Here is an 18,839-nt window from a genome sequence, read left to right as displayed (position 1 = left end):
CAAAAGGACAGAGCAGTAAGCACGTTCAGCGCCACTATCCGTGCGTGCAATTGAAGCGCCTCTCTGATCTTTAGTGCTACTGGTATAATATAATTATTTTTGTACGAACATCTTCTCTATCCATTTGTCCAAATTCGAATGCTTCTATCAGCTCCAAATAGTAGTTCATACTCTCCTCCCCCTTCTTTTCTTACTATTCAATTTCCTCTTCTGTCTGTTTCCATACCCAAACTATTTGGCCTAAAACCTTTCCCAATTCTTTGTGCTTGAATGCTTTTTTCCCTTTCCCCTCTCAATATCTCGGTTTCATCGTAGACATGAATGATTGAATTTTGACAAAAATTTATGTTGAAGAAAGAAATCCGAGATCGGGAAAAGAAAAACAATAATGAATTTGGGATGAAGAACATGCGACCAGTTTGTTGGTACACAGGAGACACATTAGACAAAATAACGAAAGATTAAAATTGGGTTTAAGCAAGTACAACCACCATGTTGATTCCAGATGGTCCGATCGAGGTTCTATCGATGTATCCATGATTTTCGTATTTCACAAAATGAACGAATTGAGCGATAGCACGGAAGAGATTGGAAGTTTGGCGAAGTACATTGCATTTCACAGCATATCCATTCTCATCAATGTGCACGAATTCAAAGTGTGGAGGGGATTGAGTGACCTAAACAGAATAATAATTACTGAGTTTTTGAGATTTCGATACCATATAAAGATAGAAGCTGAACGGAGATTTCTGAGCAGAATTTGGCTTACATGGGCTCTTGACACAGAAACGACTGGTGAATGGTTGATCGAGTCTGAATAAAAACGCATGGTTTAGAAGAAAATATCGAATGAATACCTGTTATCTCCAACAAGACAATTCGAATTGAGTTGTGCGTCCATGTAAGCTAGGAAGAGATCGAAAACGAGAACTGCATCAGTTGGAAGTGAATCATTCCACTCTCGTCGAACCAAACGTGTCTTCTGACCCGCATCATCTGATGGTTCCGTGCCTCCAGAATCCCATTTGTAGACGTCCATGAATTGTGATACGCTCAACTCTTTGATACGGCTAACCAAGTATTTTTGGTTTGGATGAACACTGAGGAATGGAAGGAGGAATGGAAGATCCGACGACTTCAAAGCATCTCGTTCCATTGCTGCTAGTTTCAACGTATCAACTGAAGAAGAACCGATACGAAGTGGAGGATTCGCATGCTCCTTGTCAAGAAGTTTGTTAACTTTGTCGATGTGTTGAGCCAACGGAAGAATCACAGTATTACGAATCCAGGCACGTGTAAGGAATTCCGCTCTTTTCTGTTGCTCCTCAGTCAACAACTCTCCAGTTCGGTATCTCATCTCATTCTCAGATCCAGATGTTCTTTCCGGAGATCCGTGGGATCTACGACGGCTACGGACGCCTGAACGATCCATCGAATTTGATCTTTTGAGAATTCCAGTCTGAAATTTCGAAGATTATGGAAATTCTCCTGAATATTATACTACCTTGTTATCCGGGGTGTTCTTTGCTGTATTCATTATTTTGTGCAAACGATTCAACTCATCTTCATCCTCTTCTTCAATCTCTCCGTCTTTGCCACGTCTCACCATTTTAACTTCTGTTCTTCCGTTTTTGCCGATTTTCATACGATAAGCTGTAGAAAATATACTGTTTCAGTAGACCTAGAATCAAATTCATACATGTGTTCGCAGTCGATTGATCTTCTGCAATTTCTTCCGACAATTGCCACGTGTTATTCCCATTGTTCTGTCCGTTCCTTCCCAAATCAAAAACAGTCCAAATCGAGGAGAAAGCTTGTGACGCATTCAGATCAATTGGTGCATCGTTCTTGTTAGATTTCAACAGGACATCCAGCTGCTTTCTGGTATGAATCGTATCAGTTGGTTTTGAATACGCAGCTGGACTCTTCCATCCTCCCTTGCTATCCTCAAAAATGCCAGACGCGTCAGATACAGATGTATTCATGTGGAACGATGTTTTGACAGGTGATGGTGACTGCTTGAGCTGACTAGATTTGAACAAAGGAGTTCCAAATCGATGGGCATCTACCCAGGAGAGATCGTTGCTGTTGACACTGGTATTCACAAGATGTTGGCTATCGTTTGCCGATGGAGTGCACTGTGTAGGAACTTTCTTAACTGGTGACTTGGACTGGAACAGATCTGGAAAAAACTACTTATGGGTGGGAAATTGAATTCTATTATTTATACTTTTAACAGCATTGGGAAATTTGATTTCAAATGTGCAGGAACCGATCATAATCAGCGAATAAATGATCACGAGAGACGATACAGTGGAGTACACAGCTGCCGGGAAGAATCCAAAAAGTAGTATGAATGATGTGATTGATGAGTTGAAAACAAAGTGCTGAAAAATGTCTGTAAGTCAATATAATGAAAAAAGAAACTAACGTCGATGCTGAAGATTGTGAGAAGCACAATGTGCCATTTGATTCTAGTCTCCAATGTGTTAACTCTCATGAACTCGATCCTCTGATTATTGTTGATATATCGAGAAGTGCAAACTGGAGACATTTTGTCTTCAAATGCTGACCGGTTCGATGCAGCTGATGTGTTCAGTAACGACGAATCTGCATTATGGTTCCGAAATCGCTCACGGAGCGAATCCGCTGTCATTCTGAAAATATGACGATGCAAAAAAGGGAAAAAACTGTGTATTCAATGTGATTGTTTAATTTTCAATAATATGTCTAGAACCAATCGAAGATAAACAGAAAAATAGGAAAAAGAAAAACGAAGATTGAAAATAATTCGAATATCGAGTTGTCCTTGTGGAGTACACCACCGAATGGACGAGAAAAGTTTCTCTTCCATTCGAAAAAATCGAGCAGTATCGGAGAAAAATCACATTTCTCTCTGGATTTCAATTTTCGTTTTCCAGTAGTGATAATGTCAGAGGACGACGAAATGGATATGCTGCCGGACCTACAGCCGGTCATGCCGCATAGTATGTCTCACAGGGTAAGCTCTCGCCGAATTGTGTTTTATTAATGCTTAAAGTTCAGCCGAATGATCTACTCCGTCGAGCAGTCACCCACGGAAGACCTCCACCGGCTCCATCAGCGTGAGAACTATTTTTCAATTTTTTTTAGTTTCACTAGGAGATTTACAGAAGTTCCTACGGAAAACGAAAAGAAATGGCTGCTCTCCCATGGTCCGACTTTTTCGATAAGAAGAAAGAAGTAAACATTGATGGGGACATATTCAATGTTTATTTGAAGGTTTGTAGTTGACATTTTTGTTTTGAAACAATTAGCACATGTGTCCAGGGTACCCAAGGACCAATTTTCTACTTGCTTCACGGAGGAGGTTATTCCGGACTTACCTGGGCTTGTTTTGCGGTGAGAACGGCTTGAAAGCTTGTTTTATATTTTGTATCAAGTTCAGAAAGAGTTGGCGAGATTGGTAGATTGCAGAGTGATTGCTCCGGACTTAAGAGGTCATGGTGATACCAAATGTGCTGATGAGCATGATCTTTCAAAGGAGACACAGGTGAAGTGAGTAGAATACTTTTTTTCTAGCCTTACACCGTAATTACAGAGATATCAGCGAGATTCTCAATAAAGTTTATGGAAGAACAGACGAGCTGGTCACTATTGTGGGTCATAGTATGGGTGGTGCACTTGCTGTTCACACTCTGAATGCAAAAGCACTGTCTGCAAAAGTTGCTGCTCTCATCGTCATTGATGTCGTCGAAGGCTCAGCAATGGAAGCATTGGGTGGAATGGTTCATTTCTTACATTCACGTCCATCATCATTCGATTCTGTTGATAAAGCCATTCGATGGTGTCTGTCTTCTGGAACAGTCAAAAACCAAACAGCTGCTCGGGTTTCGATGCCTTCCCAGGTTCGAGAAGTTTCCGAGAACGAATTTACGTGGAGAATCGATTTGACGACCACAGAACAATACTGGAAGGGATGGTTCGAAGGACTGTCTTGTGAATTCTTGAGTTGCTTTGTTCCTAAGCTCCTTGTCTTGGCAGGAGTGGACAGACTAGATAAGGGCCTTACAATTGGCCAAATGCAAGGGAAATTCCAAACTTGTGTTCTTCCAAGAGTTGGGCATTGTGTACAGGTAAATTGTTCTTCTTGAATACATTTTTCATTTTCGAATTTTCAGGAAGACAGCCCAGAAAAACTCGCCGATGAAGTGGCGCGTTTTGTAATCCGTCATAGAATCGCTAAACAGAACCTCAATATTCCTAACTTTGCTCCATCACAAGATCCAGCAATTCGTTTGTACGAGCAACGCCATCATCACTAAATCGGGTTTATCCATAGTTTTAATTTCCTACTTCAGTTATATGTATGAATGTTCCTCTTCCAGAATCTTGTACTCCAGATTTTACGATAAGTTATTCCTCTGACATTTGCATAAATATTTTCTATCGCCTTCTACTTATTTTCCCAGGTGTTTCGTTATGTTATTAGCAGCACTATATTGATTGGACTAATCAATTACTATCCGCGAGATTCAGACCTTTTTTGACGAATGGAGACCCCGGAAATTCCGGGGAAAAAAAAAACCAGGCCAGGGTTGCAATTTAGGCTCCGCCCCCGACTCCACCCACTTTTCTCCGGAGTTTTTTTTCCCCGGAGTTTCCGGGGTCTCCGAATATGAATTAGAGACAGAGGAAGTCGAGAGACGCAGCATGTGTGCATGTGCGCTGCGTTGCGAAACTCCGCCCACTTTTGCCGCGAAGAGTCTCGTTTAAAAGCGAGAGTTTGCCCGTGTGCTGTCATCAGTTTCGCAGATTTTTTTGGTGGTTTCGCAACATTTAGTTCTTTTTTCTATTTTCGAAAACATTCTCTTCTTGTTACGAAACTGAATTGAATATTGACTAATATACTATCCCTTTTCCTCTTTCAATAAGTGTATTATTTTTATTAATATCAAATATTTTTTAGTTCCAGAAAATGTCGACCTCTGTTAAGCATCGTGAGTTTGTCGGAGAGCCAATGGGCGACAAGGAAGTGACTTGCATCGCCGGAATCGGACCAACATACGGAACGAAGCTCACAGACGCCGGATTCGATAAGGTGACTGCTTGCAAACTGTTCAAAACCTGTATTTGAAATTTTCAGGCCTACGTTCTGTTCGGACAATACCTTCTTCTCAAGAAAGACGAGGATCTATTCGTTGAATGGCTCAAGGAAACTGCCGGAGTCACCGCCAACCATGCAAAGAGCGCATTCAACTGTCTGAATGAGTGGGCCGAGCAGTTCATCTAAAATTCCGGATTTTCACTCAAAGATTATCAATAACTTATATTTTCTAAACCACAACTCCGCAAAAATTTCTATGTCCTGAAAATATGCTGAAATCTCTCATCTCCATCCCCGCTCTCCCTGTCTTTAACTACGGCTGTTGTTATGTATCTGAATATTACGAATTTTCACTTTTCCTCTTTCTTTTTTCATACGTTCGAAAGTAAAACTTTTCTCTTCTAATCAACTGTGTTTGTTGAAGTATTTGTTGCATTGAATCTCACTCATTCTGAGTGTATCTAATGACAGCACGACCTTCTTTTTCGATTTTTGAGGTTCTATCACTTCAGATGCCGCCGAAACGAAGTAGGAAAAGGACCTCTGATGGTCCAAAACTAGCCGTTGGAGCTTCGGCTCAAATAGAAAAATGTGCGTATTCACATTTGATTAAATCACGCAAAAAAAAAATTGCGATTTTCTTTCAGTAGAAGGATCTAACAAGATGGAGCCGTCCATCCGAAATTTGGTGGCAACTTTGATGTTTACGTCAGGCGACGACGAAAATCCATTAGAAGAGAATGAGGACTTTGTGCTGGATATCTTGAAAAATGAACTTGTTATGCTTCTAAAAGATGTTGTAGCTGTGCATAGCACTAAGTAAAAATTTTACGAAGATTCTGAGGATTTCATATAAAACTTTTTCAGATTTCCACTTGTAAAGCTGGAGCACATTCTGCCTGTTCTAAAAGATCAAAGAGGTATCATATCTCGATTTATCAAGTATCTGCAAAATCGAGTTGAAATGGCAAGATTTATGAAAAAGAAAACGTATTCAAGTAATGGAACAAAAGAAGATGTTGAAAACGACGATGATTATGATAAGGTTCCTATCAATACAATTTTTATTCTAATAAAACGAAAAATTCCAGAATCAGGTGGTTGAAGATGAAGTTGATCCGATAGATGATATAGGAGAAATCGGAGGCGAAGAAGGAGAAATTCTGAAGAAAAAGAGTAAAAATGTTGGAACGGTTACAATTGAAGAGAATTTGTTAGAAGAAGTGAAGCAAGCGTTTTCTATAGCCGGATTCAACTTCAAATCTTTCCAAAATTTTGTGGATGAAGCTCATAACGAGCAGGTTCGAGCACTTCAGATAGTTATGGATGACATGACCAGAGAAGAATATAATCGATACGCTGAAGCTCGTCGTATTAGTTTCCAAGACCAGTCTCCAATACCATACAATTTTAGTTCTTTTGAGTTTTCAACAAGTAACAAAAAACGGTTGGTCCTCTACTTACCTATTCCGAAAAAAAAACGTTATAGTTCCAATCATTCAGAAAAGGGACCGTTTCAAATAGACAACTTTTACTATCATGGCTGGGTAATCCTCCAATAAACGGTGAACCTGCTCATGTGTTTCTCGCATTTCTAGCCAAAGAAATTGTTTCTGTAATCGTTGGAGCGGCGTTGGTTGAGAGACGAAAAGTTGGTTTTTTGAAAATTATCTTCTTTAATGAGAAAAAAAATTTCAGATGAGTCCAGCCGAAGGTGGACTTCTACATCACTGCTACTACGAAGAGCCATTTCGTAAAAATAAACGGTTCCGAAAATACGGGAGATTTCTTTTCTGAATTAATTTCACCCTACTATTATACAATACCAGTGTCATAACCAACAACGAATCAGATCTCGATATATTAACTTTGAAAGTATTTGAAATTTAATAAACTAATTAACCTTTATTTGATTTGTCGCGATCCGCATACTGACCGATAGCTACAAGCCGACCGATCAATGCGCAGTAGGCGAGGTCTAGATGTATATTTAAGTTGTTCATTCGCAATTCAGCAACACGAAAAGAAAATGCCAAAACAAGAATTCGACAACTGGGATCTGTGGGCTGGTGCTCTTTGCTTTCTATCATTTATGCTATTTGTATTTTTTACTTCTTGTACTTGTATCAATTTTTGCTGTGTAAAAGAAGACGATGAGTTGACAAAAATGGAAATTGTGAGTTTACAAATTTGGAGCGATGGAAGAGAAACGAAAAAATAACGCAATTGCTCGAAGATCATTTGCTAGTGTCACATTTTATAGAATTTTTTGACTTTTTCTGCAATTTTGAAGCGGAAACACGCCTGGAAAGATGATGAATTCGAAAATTTGAAAAAAAGGTAAAACCCACTTGGGTCCAAGTCAACGGGTTCAAAAACGCGCCCCAAGTAACTTTTAGGCCAGAAGAAATTTGATAATTTCAAAGTTGACGTGGATTTGACCTAATTAATTTTAATCAACGAGTTGCAACGCGTAATTTTTTCGCCCAACGTTTAAAAGTTTGATCCTCAGCCACATAATTCAGAAGCGAATTTTTTCTAAAATCTCACATTTACTGGGGCGCGATTTCTGATCCATTGGCTTGAACCCAAGTGCAAACCTTGAAGAGTTTAAACGATTTTCAAACGCTTTTTTGATACCAGAGGGAATCCAATCTTTTCAGACTGATTCTACAACCAGGGAATACCTTAATCTTTCTAAAATCGTGAAAAACCATCGAAAACAGAAATATTCCCAAAAGGCACCCGAAGTCCCGCAAAAGACTAGATTCCAAATATAGTTTTGGAAAAATGTTTAATTTTCATCCGTTTTTCGTCCGTTACTCGCCCGTTTTTTGTCGGTTTTTTGTTTTCCCGTTTACGTCAGTTTCGCCCATCAAGTTCGTCATTTAGGCCCGTTTTTTGTTAGCCAGGTCCGTCCGTCAGGATCCGACTTTCAGGTTCGGTCGTCAGAAAAAAACGGGCGGAAAACGTACAAAAAACGGGCGAAAAGCGGACGAAAAACTGACGATAAGTTGAAAAAAAGCTGACGAATATTGAACATTTACCAAAACTATACTTCGGATCTAGTTTTGTTTGCAACACAGGCCGTTCAGAGCTCAGAAAATTCCCGGGATGGTCCCGCCATTATCTCGGGTTTTTTTTCAATTCCAGAAACTGTCTACTCCTTACTACTCAAACTTTTCTGTCTGTGTGTCTGTGTGTCTCGGACATTTGCTTGAATAACTCGAAGGTTTGGTGGGACTCCTAGTATTGTGGGGTATGTAGTCATGGACAAAGCGCTTCCATGGTGTCCTGTGCCTTCTAGCTAATAGGGTTGAGAATCGAAAATTTCAAATATTATTATGCTAGAACTCACAAAAACTTCATGGAACTCTGCAAAACGTTTTTTAGGTCTGCCCTCAAAAAATTGAGCTCAATTCACCAAAATGAGAATTTTAGAAATTTCGCTTTTTTCGTCAATCACTGGAATTTTGAGTGAAATTGGAATTTTGGAATCTCAGAATTGCTCCAATTTTAAAACAAAACTTCCGGAAAAATTCCGAAATTCTACTTTTTATCACAAAAGCGAGAAAGTGACAAACCGATTTCGAAAACGCAGAAAATAACCAGGAATATTTTTTTTCCGGACCAGGAATATTTCACATCCATCATCCCCATATGCACACCCCACATGCACCCGTGCACTCCCGCGACCTCCCGTGACCAAAGCGTGCCGGCACCGTTCCCCCGCGTCCAAACTGAATTACATACAGACGGGACGCGACGCTGTCGGTCGGCGGTCGGCGATTTTCGACCGCCACAGGTCCTGGGCGATGATACGCATAAAGGACCCGATCCATATGCGATCCTCTAGAAGTCCGTTTGACACATATTGCGAACAACGAGCTGCGATGAGTCTCATATGTGTGCGATGCGGGAGAGGCTGAATCGAGTGTTCCGAATGCGCGCGATCCTAGATGGATTCTGGGTGGGTGGGCGATGTGTGCGATATGAGTCTGATACGGTAGGCCGACTACAACACTCCGAAATCCCGGATGCGCCCATTGTTTACCGTAAATCCACACCGGCAACTTTGTCAATTTTTCGTCAATTCGAGCCTACATTTCTGGTTTTTCGATTATTCCTTCGATGTTTTTTGTGAAAAAGAGTTATGGCAGAATAAAAAATCGCTGAATTCTTGCAGAAACATGTCTTTCACTCGTTAATTACTATGTTTTTCGCCAAAACAGGTGATATTGAGATTTTTTGATTTCACTTTGTAATTATTGTAAAAATCGTATTTTCAGGTGGAGTAAAAGGTAAGTTGGTAAGTATACAATAATTACAACGTTTAAATTATAAAATTTTCAATTTTTCGTGCAATTTGAAAAAAGTGAAAGTGAGACATTTTTTGAACAAATGAAAAAAAAACAATTTTTAGCGAATTTTTTCCCATTTTCTTCTGTTTTTGATTGCATATCAAATTTAAATGGAAACTGCCATAAGTCTTTTTCAAAACCAAAACATTGAGTTTCGAAAAATCAGTAATATGTCGTTCAAAATATAAAAGAATATGGAATAATAAAGGAAAAGTACGAAATCGGAAGACCTGAACAAAATCACATCACAATAGAACTTAACTGATACTTCTAGGAACCCCCAACCAACGTTTTAGTTCATTTCATCGAGTGCCAGCAAGCCAGGCGAGGAGATGCTTTGCGGCGGCGGTGTGCCCCATATGCCCCGTATATGCCCCATACCGGCGTCCTTTCCCTGTACCCAATTCATCGGCGCGTCCTCCGTCGCCCATCCATTATGCGTATGCGCGCAGGACCTGTGCGACCGAAATGGAAGCCTTACATCCGCCGTCCACTATACTTTGCGTGCAAGTGGGCGGGGCTTCGGGTGTCTTCTGGGAATATTTCCGTTTTCGATGGTTTTTCACGATTGTTTTGGAAGATTCAAGAATTCCCTGGTTGTAGAATAAATCTGAAAATAGGTTTCCCCTAATATCCAAAAAAAAAAGTTTAAAGAATCGCTGGAAATCTTCAAGTTTTGTCTTTTTTTCAAGTTTACCAATTCTTCAGTTTCTCGGGCTTTTTTTCGATCAATGCCATCAAAAATCACCTCGATTTCAAAAAATTTTGTAATCTGTTATTTTTCATTGGGGTGCGGAGCGTCGAATTCGCCTACGATTGGGACCACACTCGCAGAACGTTCTTCAGAAGAAACTCCTGGAACGAGCGATGGATTGAATAATTGGTTGATTTGTTTCACTATTTTTGTTTGTATGTATTTTCATAAATTCTAAGCATTTATCAGTTTCAGAAAAAATCATTCGAATATCTTCTCAAGAAAGTTGATAACGATAACACGTAAATTGCGATACACGAGATCATAAGCCGGTGTGGTGGGGTGGATGTGATGAAAAGTGTTGTCAAACGGGGAGTTGTGAGTTGGGGGGGGGGGGTCATTTCCTAAAGAAAAAAGTGTGATACAAAATAAAAACTAAATGAGAAAAGATTGGATAAAAAATCGAGATGTTAGTAAACAGCCTATAGATGTAAATGTGAAAAGTTCAAATTTAAAATGCAAAGAGCCTAGAGACACGTCGTGAAATAAGGGATCAACAGAGTATCCAAACAAACGGATGCACATATATAATCAACGCAGTTAATATCAGCGAGAGATCTCAAAGCAGGAAGGCGGTATGGGCAGCATGTCGATTTAGCACTTTTCTAAGAAAGAAAAAAGAACCGGAAATAGAAAGATATCAAAACAGGGATGGGTGGGGTAGAAATGAGCAAGTTTGGAAAGTAGAAATGGGAAAAAATGAATTGGCAAATTGTTGCATTTGAAGGGGGTACAGTAGAACGAGTAGAACTTCTTGAGTCGTAAAAGACGGGCAAGAAAATCGGCTTGCAGATGATATTAAAATGTCAACAAGTAGCTGCTATTTTGGCTATTCATTTGAAATCATGGTTAGAGAAAATGAAAGTTCGCAAAGAACGAGGTGCATCAGATCATGTTCTGAAAAATAGGTAGAATTGAAAACTGCTCTTTAACTATTCAGAACTTACTGTACTTGTCGTGATTATACAGTTTGAATATCTTTGTTGACGATATAAAATTGGTCTTTCCTCCCAAACATTCCTACAAGAACAGCTGCGTTCTCAATAAGAATATTAAATGGAATCGTCATTAGAGCTCCAGCCAAATACATTCCAAGTCGTAGAAAACTGTTACGGTACTTATGGGAGAACGACTTTACAACTCCGAAGATGTACATGTAGAGATTCAGAGCTCCAACGAACGAGAGTAGAAAGTCGAACGGAAGACACCTTGGCAATGGGAAAAGTGGGCAAAGGAACACTTGCAGTGATGTCAGTGGCATCGTTGCCCAGGCGTATAGGGAAAGTGCCAGAAGTGCTTTATGCACAACGGCAATTTTCGATGAGTGAACAGTGAGGAGAATTCCTTGCAACCAGCGCTTCCGTTGTTGTAAAAAATCCCACATTGTGAATGGACTTTTCTCGTGCATTTCTCCTTCAATAAAATCAAAAGTGTAACCGTGCTTCATTGCGACCATCGAGAAGAAACAATCCTCAGCGATAGATCCTTCCATTCCATGATCATAAGAAACGTCTCTTTCCGCTTCCACCTGCGTCACAACGTATGAGCCTTTCCATCCGAAAAGTGGTTTGTGGAAGAGTTTGAACTGGAACCGGAGCTTTCCCATATCATCGGCAACTCTAGAAAGAAATACGTAACTTTTCAATCTTTTGATTTCATTCCGGGTGATTCAATGAATACATCATTTGCCTTATCACCACCGAACTCACCTGAACGAATCACTGAGAGTCGTCAACCAATTTACAATGTCTCCGTTTGCATAAGTGATGACGCCTTGTCCGAATTGATGTTTTCCGTCTTCACAAAAGTTCAGAATTCCACAGATGGCGTTTGTAGTCAGCAAAGTTTCCTCATCAAGATGCACGATCCAATCAGTTGGCTGCAGAATGTTCACATCATCTTCCAGGCAGTATTGAAGAGCGCGGGCCTTGAACTTTGCTCCGCTTTTTGTTCTGGAAAACATTTTTGTGAATTTAGGTCAACTTGAAAGAAATTACCTGTAAGCAGTTGGAACGACAACTTCTCTGACTCTCGGATTTGGTGGCAGATTGATGGCTTTATCGGTGACAACTTCGAATATGAAGTTCTCCATACCGGCTTCGAAGCACGTCTTCATGTTCGCATCGATGTTCTCCTACAAATCATAATTCGTGATTCATATTAAACTTTTAATCGTGTCATTAATCCACGTGTGTGTCAAGTTGGTTGCTCTTATCGTGAAGCCAGCTACACAATTCAGCTCCCTTTTCTTCATTTTTTTTGCACGAAACTTATGAATTTTGTGTCATTTCTTAACCATCGACAAGACACACCCAACCCCCAAAATTGTTTTGTTCTTTTGACTAAGATCGCACTTTCTCTTATCACTTCCTCTCCTAATACACTCATACTCATAAAAACGATGATAGAATTTTCTCAATGGAGGCAGAGCAGCAAAGGAATTTCGACGTTTTGAAAGAAAAACAATCAGAATTTTAACACTTTTCTAGTTCGAAGCGCACTAGTCATCGCCCAGTTATCAATCCAATAAGGCAAAGTTCTGCGGCGAAGGAATTTTCTAATTTTATCAATTTGCCAAGAACACGTAAGTCTTGTCAGAGCGATAACGGAGGAGCAAGGAGTAACAGACTTACCTTGACGAGAAGCGGAAAGTTTCCTTTAGTGACGACTCGGAAGCAGACAAATGGTGACAGAAGAGGAGCAGCTTTCAATTGTACCTAGAATTAATTATTCAAAATAAAGTCGTAATTTTTTACTCAAATCTTACCTTTTCTCTGAACGCATTGAACATCATTAACCCACAAAGATTGCAAAGACATTGCGGCAGAACGAGAAGAGCAGTGAATCGAAGCAAGTACAAACAGATGGTCCAGACGAGTCCATAGCTGAAAATATGAAATTTGTGACTGTTTTTCTGCTGTCTCATATATCACAAAAAGATAAGAGAGACAATTTATAGAGTTCAACACACGGAATTGAATATAACAATGATTTCATCGAGAACATACCTGGCAACAGGACTTTCGGGTACAGTTCCTTCCGCCGGCTCGGTGAAGACGCCGCAGAAGTAGGCGAAACATACGATCCACGCCACTAGTACGGCGCAGTGTAGCGCATGCTTCACCTCGCAGTTCATTACCTCTATTCCTGAAAAATATGATCTTTATAAAAGAGAAGAGCATTTATAAAGGAGAGGAACGCTTAAACAAAAAATCAGTAAAATTGATGTGAGTCATCGGAGTGTGTTATGAGAGGGGGGCAGCAACTGTAAGTTAGAGAAGTATTTGAGGCAAAAATTTATAGGAGGATGTGATGCGGTAAACAATATTTCGAAATATTAACTCTACAGCTGGGGCATGATTCATTGTTTCAGGCCGTGCCCACTTTTTCAATTTAGCGGAGGAGTACGGTAAGCAATAGGTACACTTTTATCGCAGACAGAGAAAACTACCATAATTTTGAAGAAAAATAATTTTTAAAGACACAAAAAAAAAGAGAAATTGAGCATCTCCCCCGCAATTTACTTCTGAGAGAAGGAACTAAAAATCTTTCTAGGTGGTTCACTACTTCCGGAGACACGAGAACAATTTTCGTGCCTCCGAGATTTTAAAAATAAACCCTATTGAAAACATGCCTGCTGCAAAGTAGGTCCAAATTCGTTTCACACGACGAACCGGGTACGAAAGAGTACATCGAGCGAATTGCTTCAGTCTAAAAAGTGGCGTGGAGAGGTGAATGAGGAATTAGAATTCCAACAGAACCTACTAAAAACCATGTTAGTCGGTTAAGCAAGAGAAACTCAATTATTATATGGAGACAATCTAAAACAGGCGGTTATGAAGATTACGAAGTTGTTCGAACCACTGAAATATTCTACAGGTTTAAAATGACACGAATAGATGGTTTTACCTCTGTTCCACTAGTCCTCATACAAAATTACCGCCGAGAGAACAAAAAAGAAAACTAAATCAAAGAGTTGAAAAATGGCAAATTCATATCATTTGGCTTCAACGTGGGAAGCTAGGTTTTTAGTACCGAGAGTGCACCCAGTTACCTGAATACAGGTGCAAATTACACGAGTTTCGTATGCAAGAGGCAAAGATCAAAAATTCAATGAAAAGAGATTTGGGAATTCGTGTAACTCTAGTGGAGTGGAGTAGGCTTGAAAAGAACATTAATAAGTTAGGACTTGGAAAAGAGAGAAATAGACAGAGAAGCAGAGAGAAAGAGTTAGTAGTCAGTGCCCTCATCAAAAAAGGGAAACCGATATCAATTTGCCAAGAGACAACGATCTGTACAACACTCCTAAACTGCAACAGTGTGTTGGATGGCGGTGTTGGAGAGAGGCGAAAAAAAGAGAATAGGAGATGTATTGTGTGTCTGCGTCTCGCTGATCTCTAATACTAAAAATGCCGGCGGTGATGATAAAAAGAGTGAAAAATTGAGAACAAAAAGAGAAACGGAGAAACCGTTTTCCCGACTATATATTCAAATGGGAACATATCGGTTCCCGAGAGGAACGATTCTACTAAATAAGTGATGAGAGAAATTCCGAGATTCGAAAGTTTTTGATAAGAAAACTCCCGTTCTCTGTGCCTCTGCCCGAAAGGCGGAGATGGAGCACAAAAATCGGTTTCCGCTCTTGGCAACCAATCAGAAACCAAATAAGCTTAACTTTCGAGAAAAGGAGAAAAGACCTAACCTAACATAGTGAAAGAGGTAAATATTGACTGTTTGTATAACTCAATAATCTATTTTTCATTGTTCGGTATAAATCTTTAAAAATAATATAAATCACAAGGGGTGTGGTGGGGTGTCTAAAAATGTTTTCGACCTCTTTTTTTGGGAAACAACTTCGTCATTCAAGGTTACAAATACTAGTTTACCTGGATTCACCAAATTTTTAGGGAAGGATTCCTGGAGTTCTTTGACTCCGCCTACAACACGGTGTTTTTTCTGGAAAGTTTCAAAATATAATTTTTTCGCGCTTTTTCCGATGGAATGCAGGCACCGCTGATCGAGACCAACGCTAATTTTACAGTAGTTTAACGGTTTTCGCGTTTAGGCGCATTTACCGCAAATCTCCGGAGAAACACCGTGTTCTTAGGCTCCGCCCACAACACATGGTTTTTTTGGGAATGTTATGTAAATGTGCTCCAACGCTAATATACAAAGTTAGCGTTGGTCTCGAGACGAAAGTTTCCATTTGAACTGCCGAGTATTACGGTTTTGGGCATCCGGAAAAAGCGCGGAAAAACATTAATTTAAAAAAAAACGTTTTGAAAAAACACCTTGGCTCCGCCCACAATAGAATCTCACATTGATTGCTCAAAAATAAGAAAATTGAGTCATTTAGAAAATAAATGCTCCGTTGGCATCAGTGGAGCAAAAGCAATTATTTTTTTGAACTTTTCCTGATAAGGATATGAATTAGAAACTTTTTCTTCTTCTTGCTCTAAACTACTATAATTTCCTTTTTCTCTCCGAAATTTTTTTCTAGTCCACACCAAAACAAAATGAGTCACGAATAGATATAAAGAAAAATAAAGAGAGTGGGAGAATATTATAAAAATAATAATCAGTTGAGAAAATAAGGTATGTGTGAGAAAAAATGGGAAAGACAAAGAAAACAATATAGATATAGATAGAGACACGGGCGGCGCTGTGTTTTTGGGGTTGGGCGGAAAATGGAAAAAGAAGAAATAGAAAAAGAAAAAGAAGAAGTTATCACTCTGGAGACTGTGTCGATTCCATTATTCTTCTTCTTCTTCTTCTTCTTATTCTAACGACGACTAGAAAGAAAAGAAGAAGAAGAAGAAGAAGGTCGACGTCTTCGTCGTTTTTTTGTTTGCGGTCTAAAGTGTCATCATCTTCGATTTGGCGGAACGAATACGACGATTAGAAATCAAAAACTTGGCAACTGTTTCCATCCACAAAAAAGTCAAAAAAGTTATAAATCAATTGTTGAGATACGGGAAAAAAAACATCATAGAGACAAAATGGGATTAGTGACGAAATATATGAAGAGAAATAGATGATAATCTCTCCTCCTCCCTTTTTCATGGGAGGTATTCAAATATAGCAACAAAAACAATTCAATATTCTGATGGCTTGAAGTTCTTCATGCACTTTTTTCACTCACTTTTTATCGGTTTTTATCAACTACACTCAAAAATTTGGAAGAGAGTGAGGCAGAGATTATTTTAAGGTTCTGGGGTGTGTATGAGTCAGGCTTCAATGATGACGATAGCTAGAAAAAAGGAAAAGGAAAGAAAAAACAAGTTTCAGTATTTTTGAATTTGAATGCGGAGGAAGGAAGAAGTTGGAGAAGAGTTCCCATGGTAGTAGCCATAAACTTTTTTCCATCTGTCAGTCAATTTTTAATTTTTTTTTTTGGGATTCAGAGTTCGAGAGCAAGGGTTACTGTAGAGTCGAAAAGCATAAATTCTGAAGTTCTCGTTCATCTCTTGATGAAGAATCTGTAACCTTTTTTTTGAATGTCCGCCAAAACTGAAAACTCCTCTTAAGAGGTTTCCGGAAACGCTTTTCTATGTTTTTAAGGGAATCGACTTATTTTTCTACAAATTTCAATACAATAAAACATTTTTTTCGGAGTGCCCCTTTACCGTATTTCCTTTAATAGAAACCGACCTAAACCTTCAACTTTGCGCTTAATTATCTCGATTTCTAAAAGAGACATCAAAATTTCGCCTAGGGTAGGCTTCTATAAATTAAATTCGGTATTTCGTAATGGTGCTTGCAGAAACTACGATTTGAAACTTATTTTATACAGTAATCAACTTCAGTTTCTACAAATACCGGCATTTCAAAATACAGAAAATAACCTAAAAACAGGAAGAAATATATTGAAAACCAAGTCATCTCTCCAAATTTCTGATAAAACGTCTCCTATAAAAACCGTATCATCATTACTCCTCAATTTCTTCCTAATTTAGGAATTCGACCAACATGAATCACACAACTAATATAAATGCGTAAAACCAAGGATTTCTTCTTTTTGTTTGTTGAGAAGAGAAAAAGGGCTTTCCGTTCCTCGGAATACATCAAACTGACTGACGTGACACATCCAATCGGTTTTATATGCCCCCTTGTATACTTGGCGCTCTTTTTTGATTAATTGGGTTCTTTTGGAGAATATATGAAAATGAAAATGAAATGGGAAAAAGAAGAAGAAGAAGAAGAAGAAGGCGTGCTTCATCTTTTTCTCGAGAGATAGAGTTTTGGAAGGACAATTGAGTAATGGAAAGAAATTTTGGAAAGTCAGGAGATTGAAAAAATAGATGAGGAACTATTGGAAGGGTCCGAGGTGGGGAGTAACTGGAAATTCGAAAATTTTTGAAAGCTACAGTAATTCTAAAGTGAAAAGTGAAAACTAGCACGTACAATGTCTCGAATATACAAAAAAATACCAATTTTTTGAACCCAGTGAATTTTTAGTAATCAATTTTTGAGAAAAGCAAATTAAATTTTTTTGGGTTGGACGAATATAACAAAAAACCGAGTTTCTAATCTTTTTTTGGATAAATCTACGATAATTTCATGACTTCAAAACATACCGTAAACCCTGTAATAGAAGGGCATCTAGCTTTTAACTTTGAGCTAATTTATCTTGGTTCCCGTAAAGATGTTCAAAAGTAGTTCACTGATAAATTGTTTATCATAATATCTCAAACATTTTATCAGTTTACACAATTTTGATATATCTTATAGAAGCCGAGTTAATTAAGCTCAAACTTGGCAATAAACCACTGAACTATCAAGAGCCCAATCGTAACTAGCCCAAAGGCATTACACCTTCTATTACAGGTTAGTAACAGAAATTTAACTCAGGACTGGCATACAGTATCCCGAGAGCCATCAAACTCCAGAAAAGGACACAAAATCAGTAAATACTAAAGTTATTAAAAGTTAACCAAAGAAAATAGAATACAATTCTTTTATTAATTTGCAGTTCTACCGTATCCCAAGATGCTTTAAAAAACAGATCCTTATTTTCTCTCTCCAACTAGAATCTTTCTCCGTCTTTCTTTCCTCCCCGATTTCTCTTTGTCTCATTGTTTGCCTATTTTTTCTTCTCACCTGGAAACTTTTTGCTCCCTTATTCTCAACCAAGCCTCACCAAACCTAGTTTACAGTTCTGATTTAGAAAAAATGGAGAAGATCAGATGACGAGTATATTAATAAAAAAGAAAAAAAAACTAAAAAGAAGAAAATCTAGTGATTCAAAAAGTGAGAAAAGAATAAGAAGAAGAAGCCAGAAAATGAACGTAGAGGGGCAAAATGAATTGGTTTTTGGAGAAGAAAAAGAAGAAGTAGTGGTAGATGAAAAAGAAACAGAGAAGGTTGAACGCGGAAATTGAAAAGTGGACAAAAGGAATCAGAAAAAAAAAGACCATTCGAGGTGAAAACTTAACTGCTGATCGAGAGACCCCAATTGATGCTGATTTGTTCTCTCGAGGAGCAAATATAAAAAGAAAAAAGGTATGGTAACCATTCAGAGACCGACAAATAGGAAGAAGGATCAAAATGAGTCATAGATGGCACTGATGTTCGAAACAGGTGTACAGGAGGTCTTGTTTTCTTATCCCTCCATGTTCAATGGCTTTTGGTTTGCAGA

At 38.8% G+C, this 18,839-nt stretch overlaps 6 protein-coding genes across 6 annotated transcripts; 4 read left to right on the top strand and 2 right to left on the bottom strand.

The window, feature by feature from the left end:
• Window positions 1-473: 473 nt before the first annotated feature.
• On the bottom strand, window positions 474-2,656 carry CBG10086 (the record flags this gene model as incomplete). The annotated part of the gene is made up of 7 exons (XM_002641701.1): window positions 474-677; window positions 720-813; window positions 858-1,459; window positions 1,505-1,653; window positions 1,700-2,182; window positions 2,231-2,387; window positions 2,432-2,656. 7 exons carry the CDS (start codon window positions 2,654-2,656, stop codon window positions 474-476), a joined length of 1,914 nt encoding a protein of 637 aa, XP_002641747.1.
• A 273-nt stretch (window positions 2,657-2,929) lies between these two features.
• CBG10085 lies at window positions 2,930-4,304 on the top strand (the record flags this gene model as incomplete). Its single annotated transcript, XM_002641700.1, has 7 exons — window positions 2,930-3,001; window positions 3,046-3,104; window positions 3,153-3,261; window positions 3,310-3,381; window positions 3,428-3,537; window positions 3,581-4,115; window positions 4,161-4,304. The coding sequence occupies 7 exons, from the start codon at window positions 2,930-2,932 to the stop codon at window positions 4,302-4,304; spliced, it is 1,101 nt and encodes a 366-aa protein (XP_002641746.1).
• A 653-nt stretch (window positions 4,305-4,957) lies between these two features.
• Cbr-baf-1 lies at window positions 4,958-5,272 on the top strand (the record flags this gene model as incomplete). Its single annotated transcript, XM_002641699.1, has 2 exons — window positions 4,958-5,080; window positions 5,126-5,272. 2 exons carry the CDS (start codon window positions 4,958-4,960, stop codon window positions 5,270-5,272), a joined length of 270 nt encoding a protein of 89 aa, XP_002641745.1.
• A 326-nt stretch (window positions 5,273-5,598) lies between these two features.
• Cbr-tag-342 lies at window positions 5,599-6,883 on the top strand (the record flags this gene model as incomplete). Its single annotated transcript, XM_002641698.1, has 6 exons — window positions 5,599-5,677; window positions 5,734-5,905; window positions 5,954-6,131; window positions 6,178-6,533; window positions 6,590-6,737; window positions 6,785-6,883. 6 exons carry the CDS (start codon window positions 5,599-5,601, stop codon window positions 6,881-6,883), a joined length of 1,032 nt encoding a protein of 343 aa, XP_002641744.1.
• A 232-nt stretch (window positions 6,884-7,115) lies between these two features.
• Window positions 7,116-18,231, top strand: CBG10081 (the record flags this gene model as incomplete). The annotated part of the gene is made up of 7 exons (XM_002641696.1): window positions 7,116-7,262; window positions 9,273-9,318; window positions 9,376-9,395; window positions 9,722-10,043; window positions 10,102-10,352; window positions 10,397-10,443; window positions 18,174-18,231. The coding sequence occupies 7 exons, from the start codon at window positions 7,116-7,118 to the stop codon at window positions 18,229-18,231; spliced, it is 891 nt and encodes a 296-aa protein (XP_002641742.1).
• Cbr-bre-3 lies at window positions 11,163-13,337 on the bottom strand (the record flags this gene model as incomplete). The annotated part of the gene is made up of 6 exons (XM_002641697.1): window positions 11,163-11,820; window positions 11,911-12,153; window positions 12,199-12,335; window positions 12,835-12,918; window positions 12,969-13,086; window positions 13,210-13,337. 6 exons carry the CDS (start codon window positions 13,335-13,337, stop codon window positions 11,163-11,165), a joined length of 1,368 nt encoding a protein of 455 aa, XP_002641743.1.
• Window positions 18,232-18,839: the final 608 nt, after the last annotated feature.

The sequence above is a fragment of the Caenorhabditis briggsae genome, assembly GCF_000004555.2.
Source record: "Caenorhabditis briggsae complete genome, chrIII, whole genome shotgun sequence".
Taxonomy (NCBI): domain Eukaryota; kingdom Metazoa; phylum Nematoda; class Chromadorea; order Rhabditida; family Rhabditidae; genus Caenorhabditis; species Caenorhabditis briggsae.
Note: the sequence above shows the minus strand (reverse complement) of the source record. Positions and strands in the feature narration are given on the sequence as shown.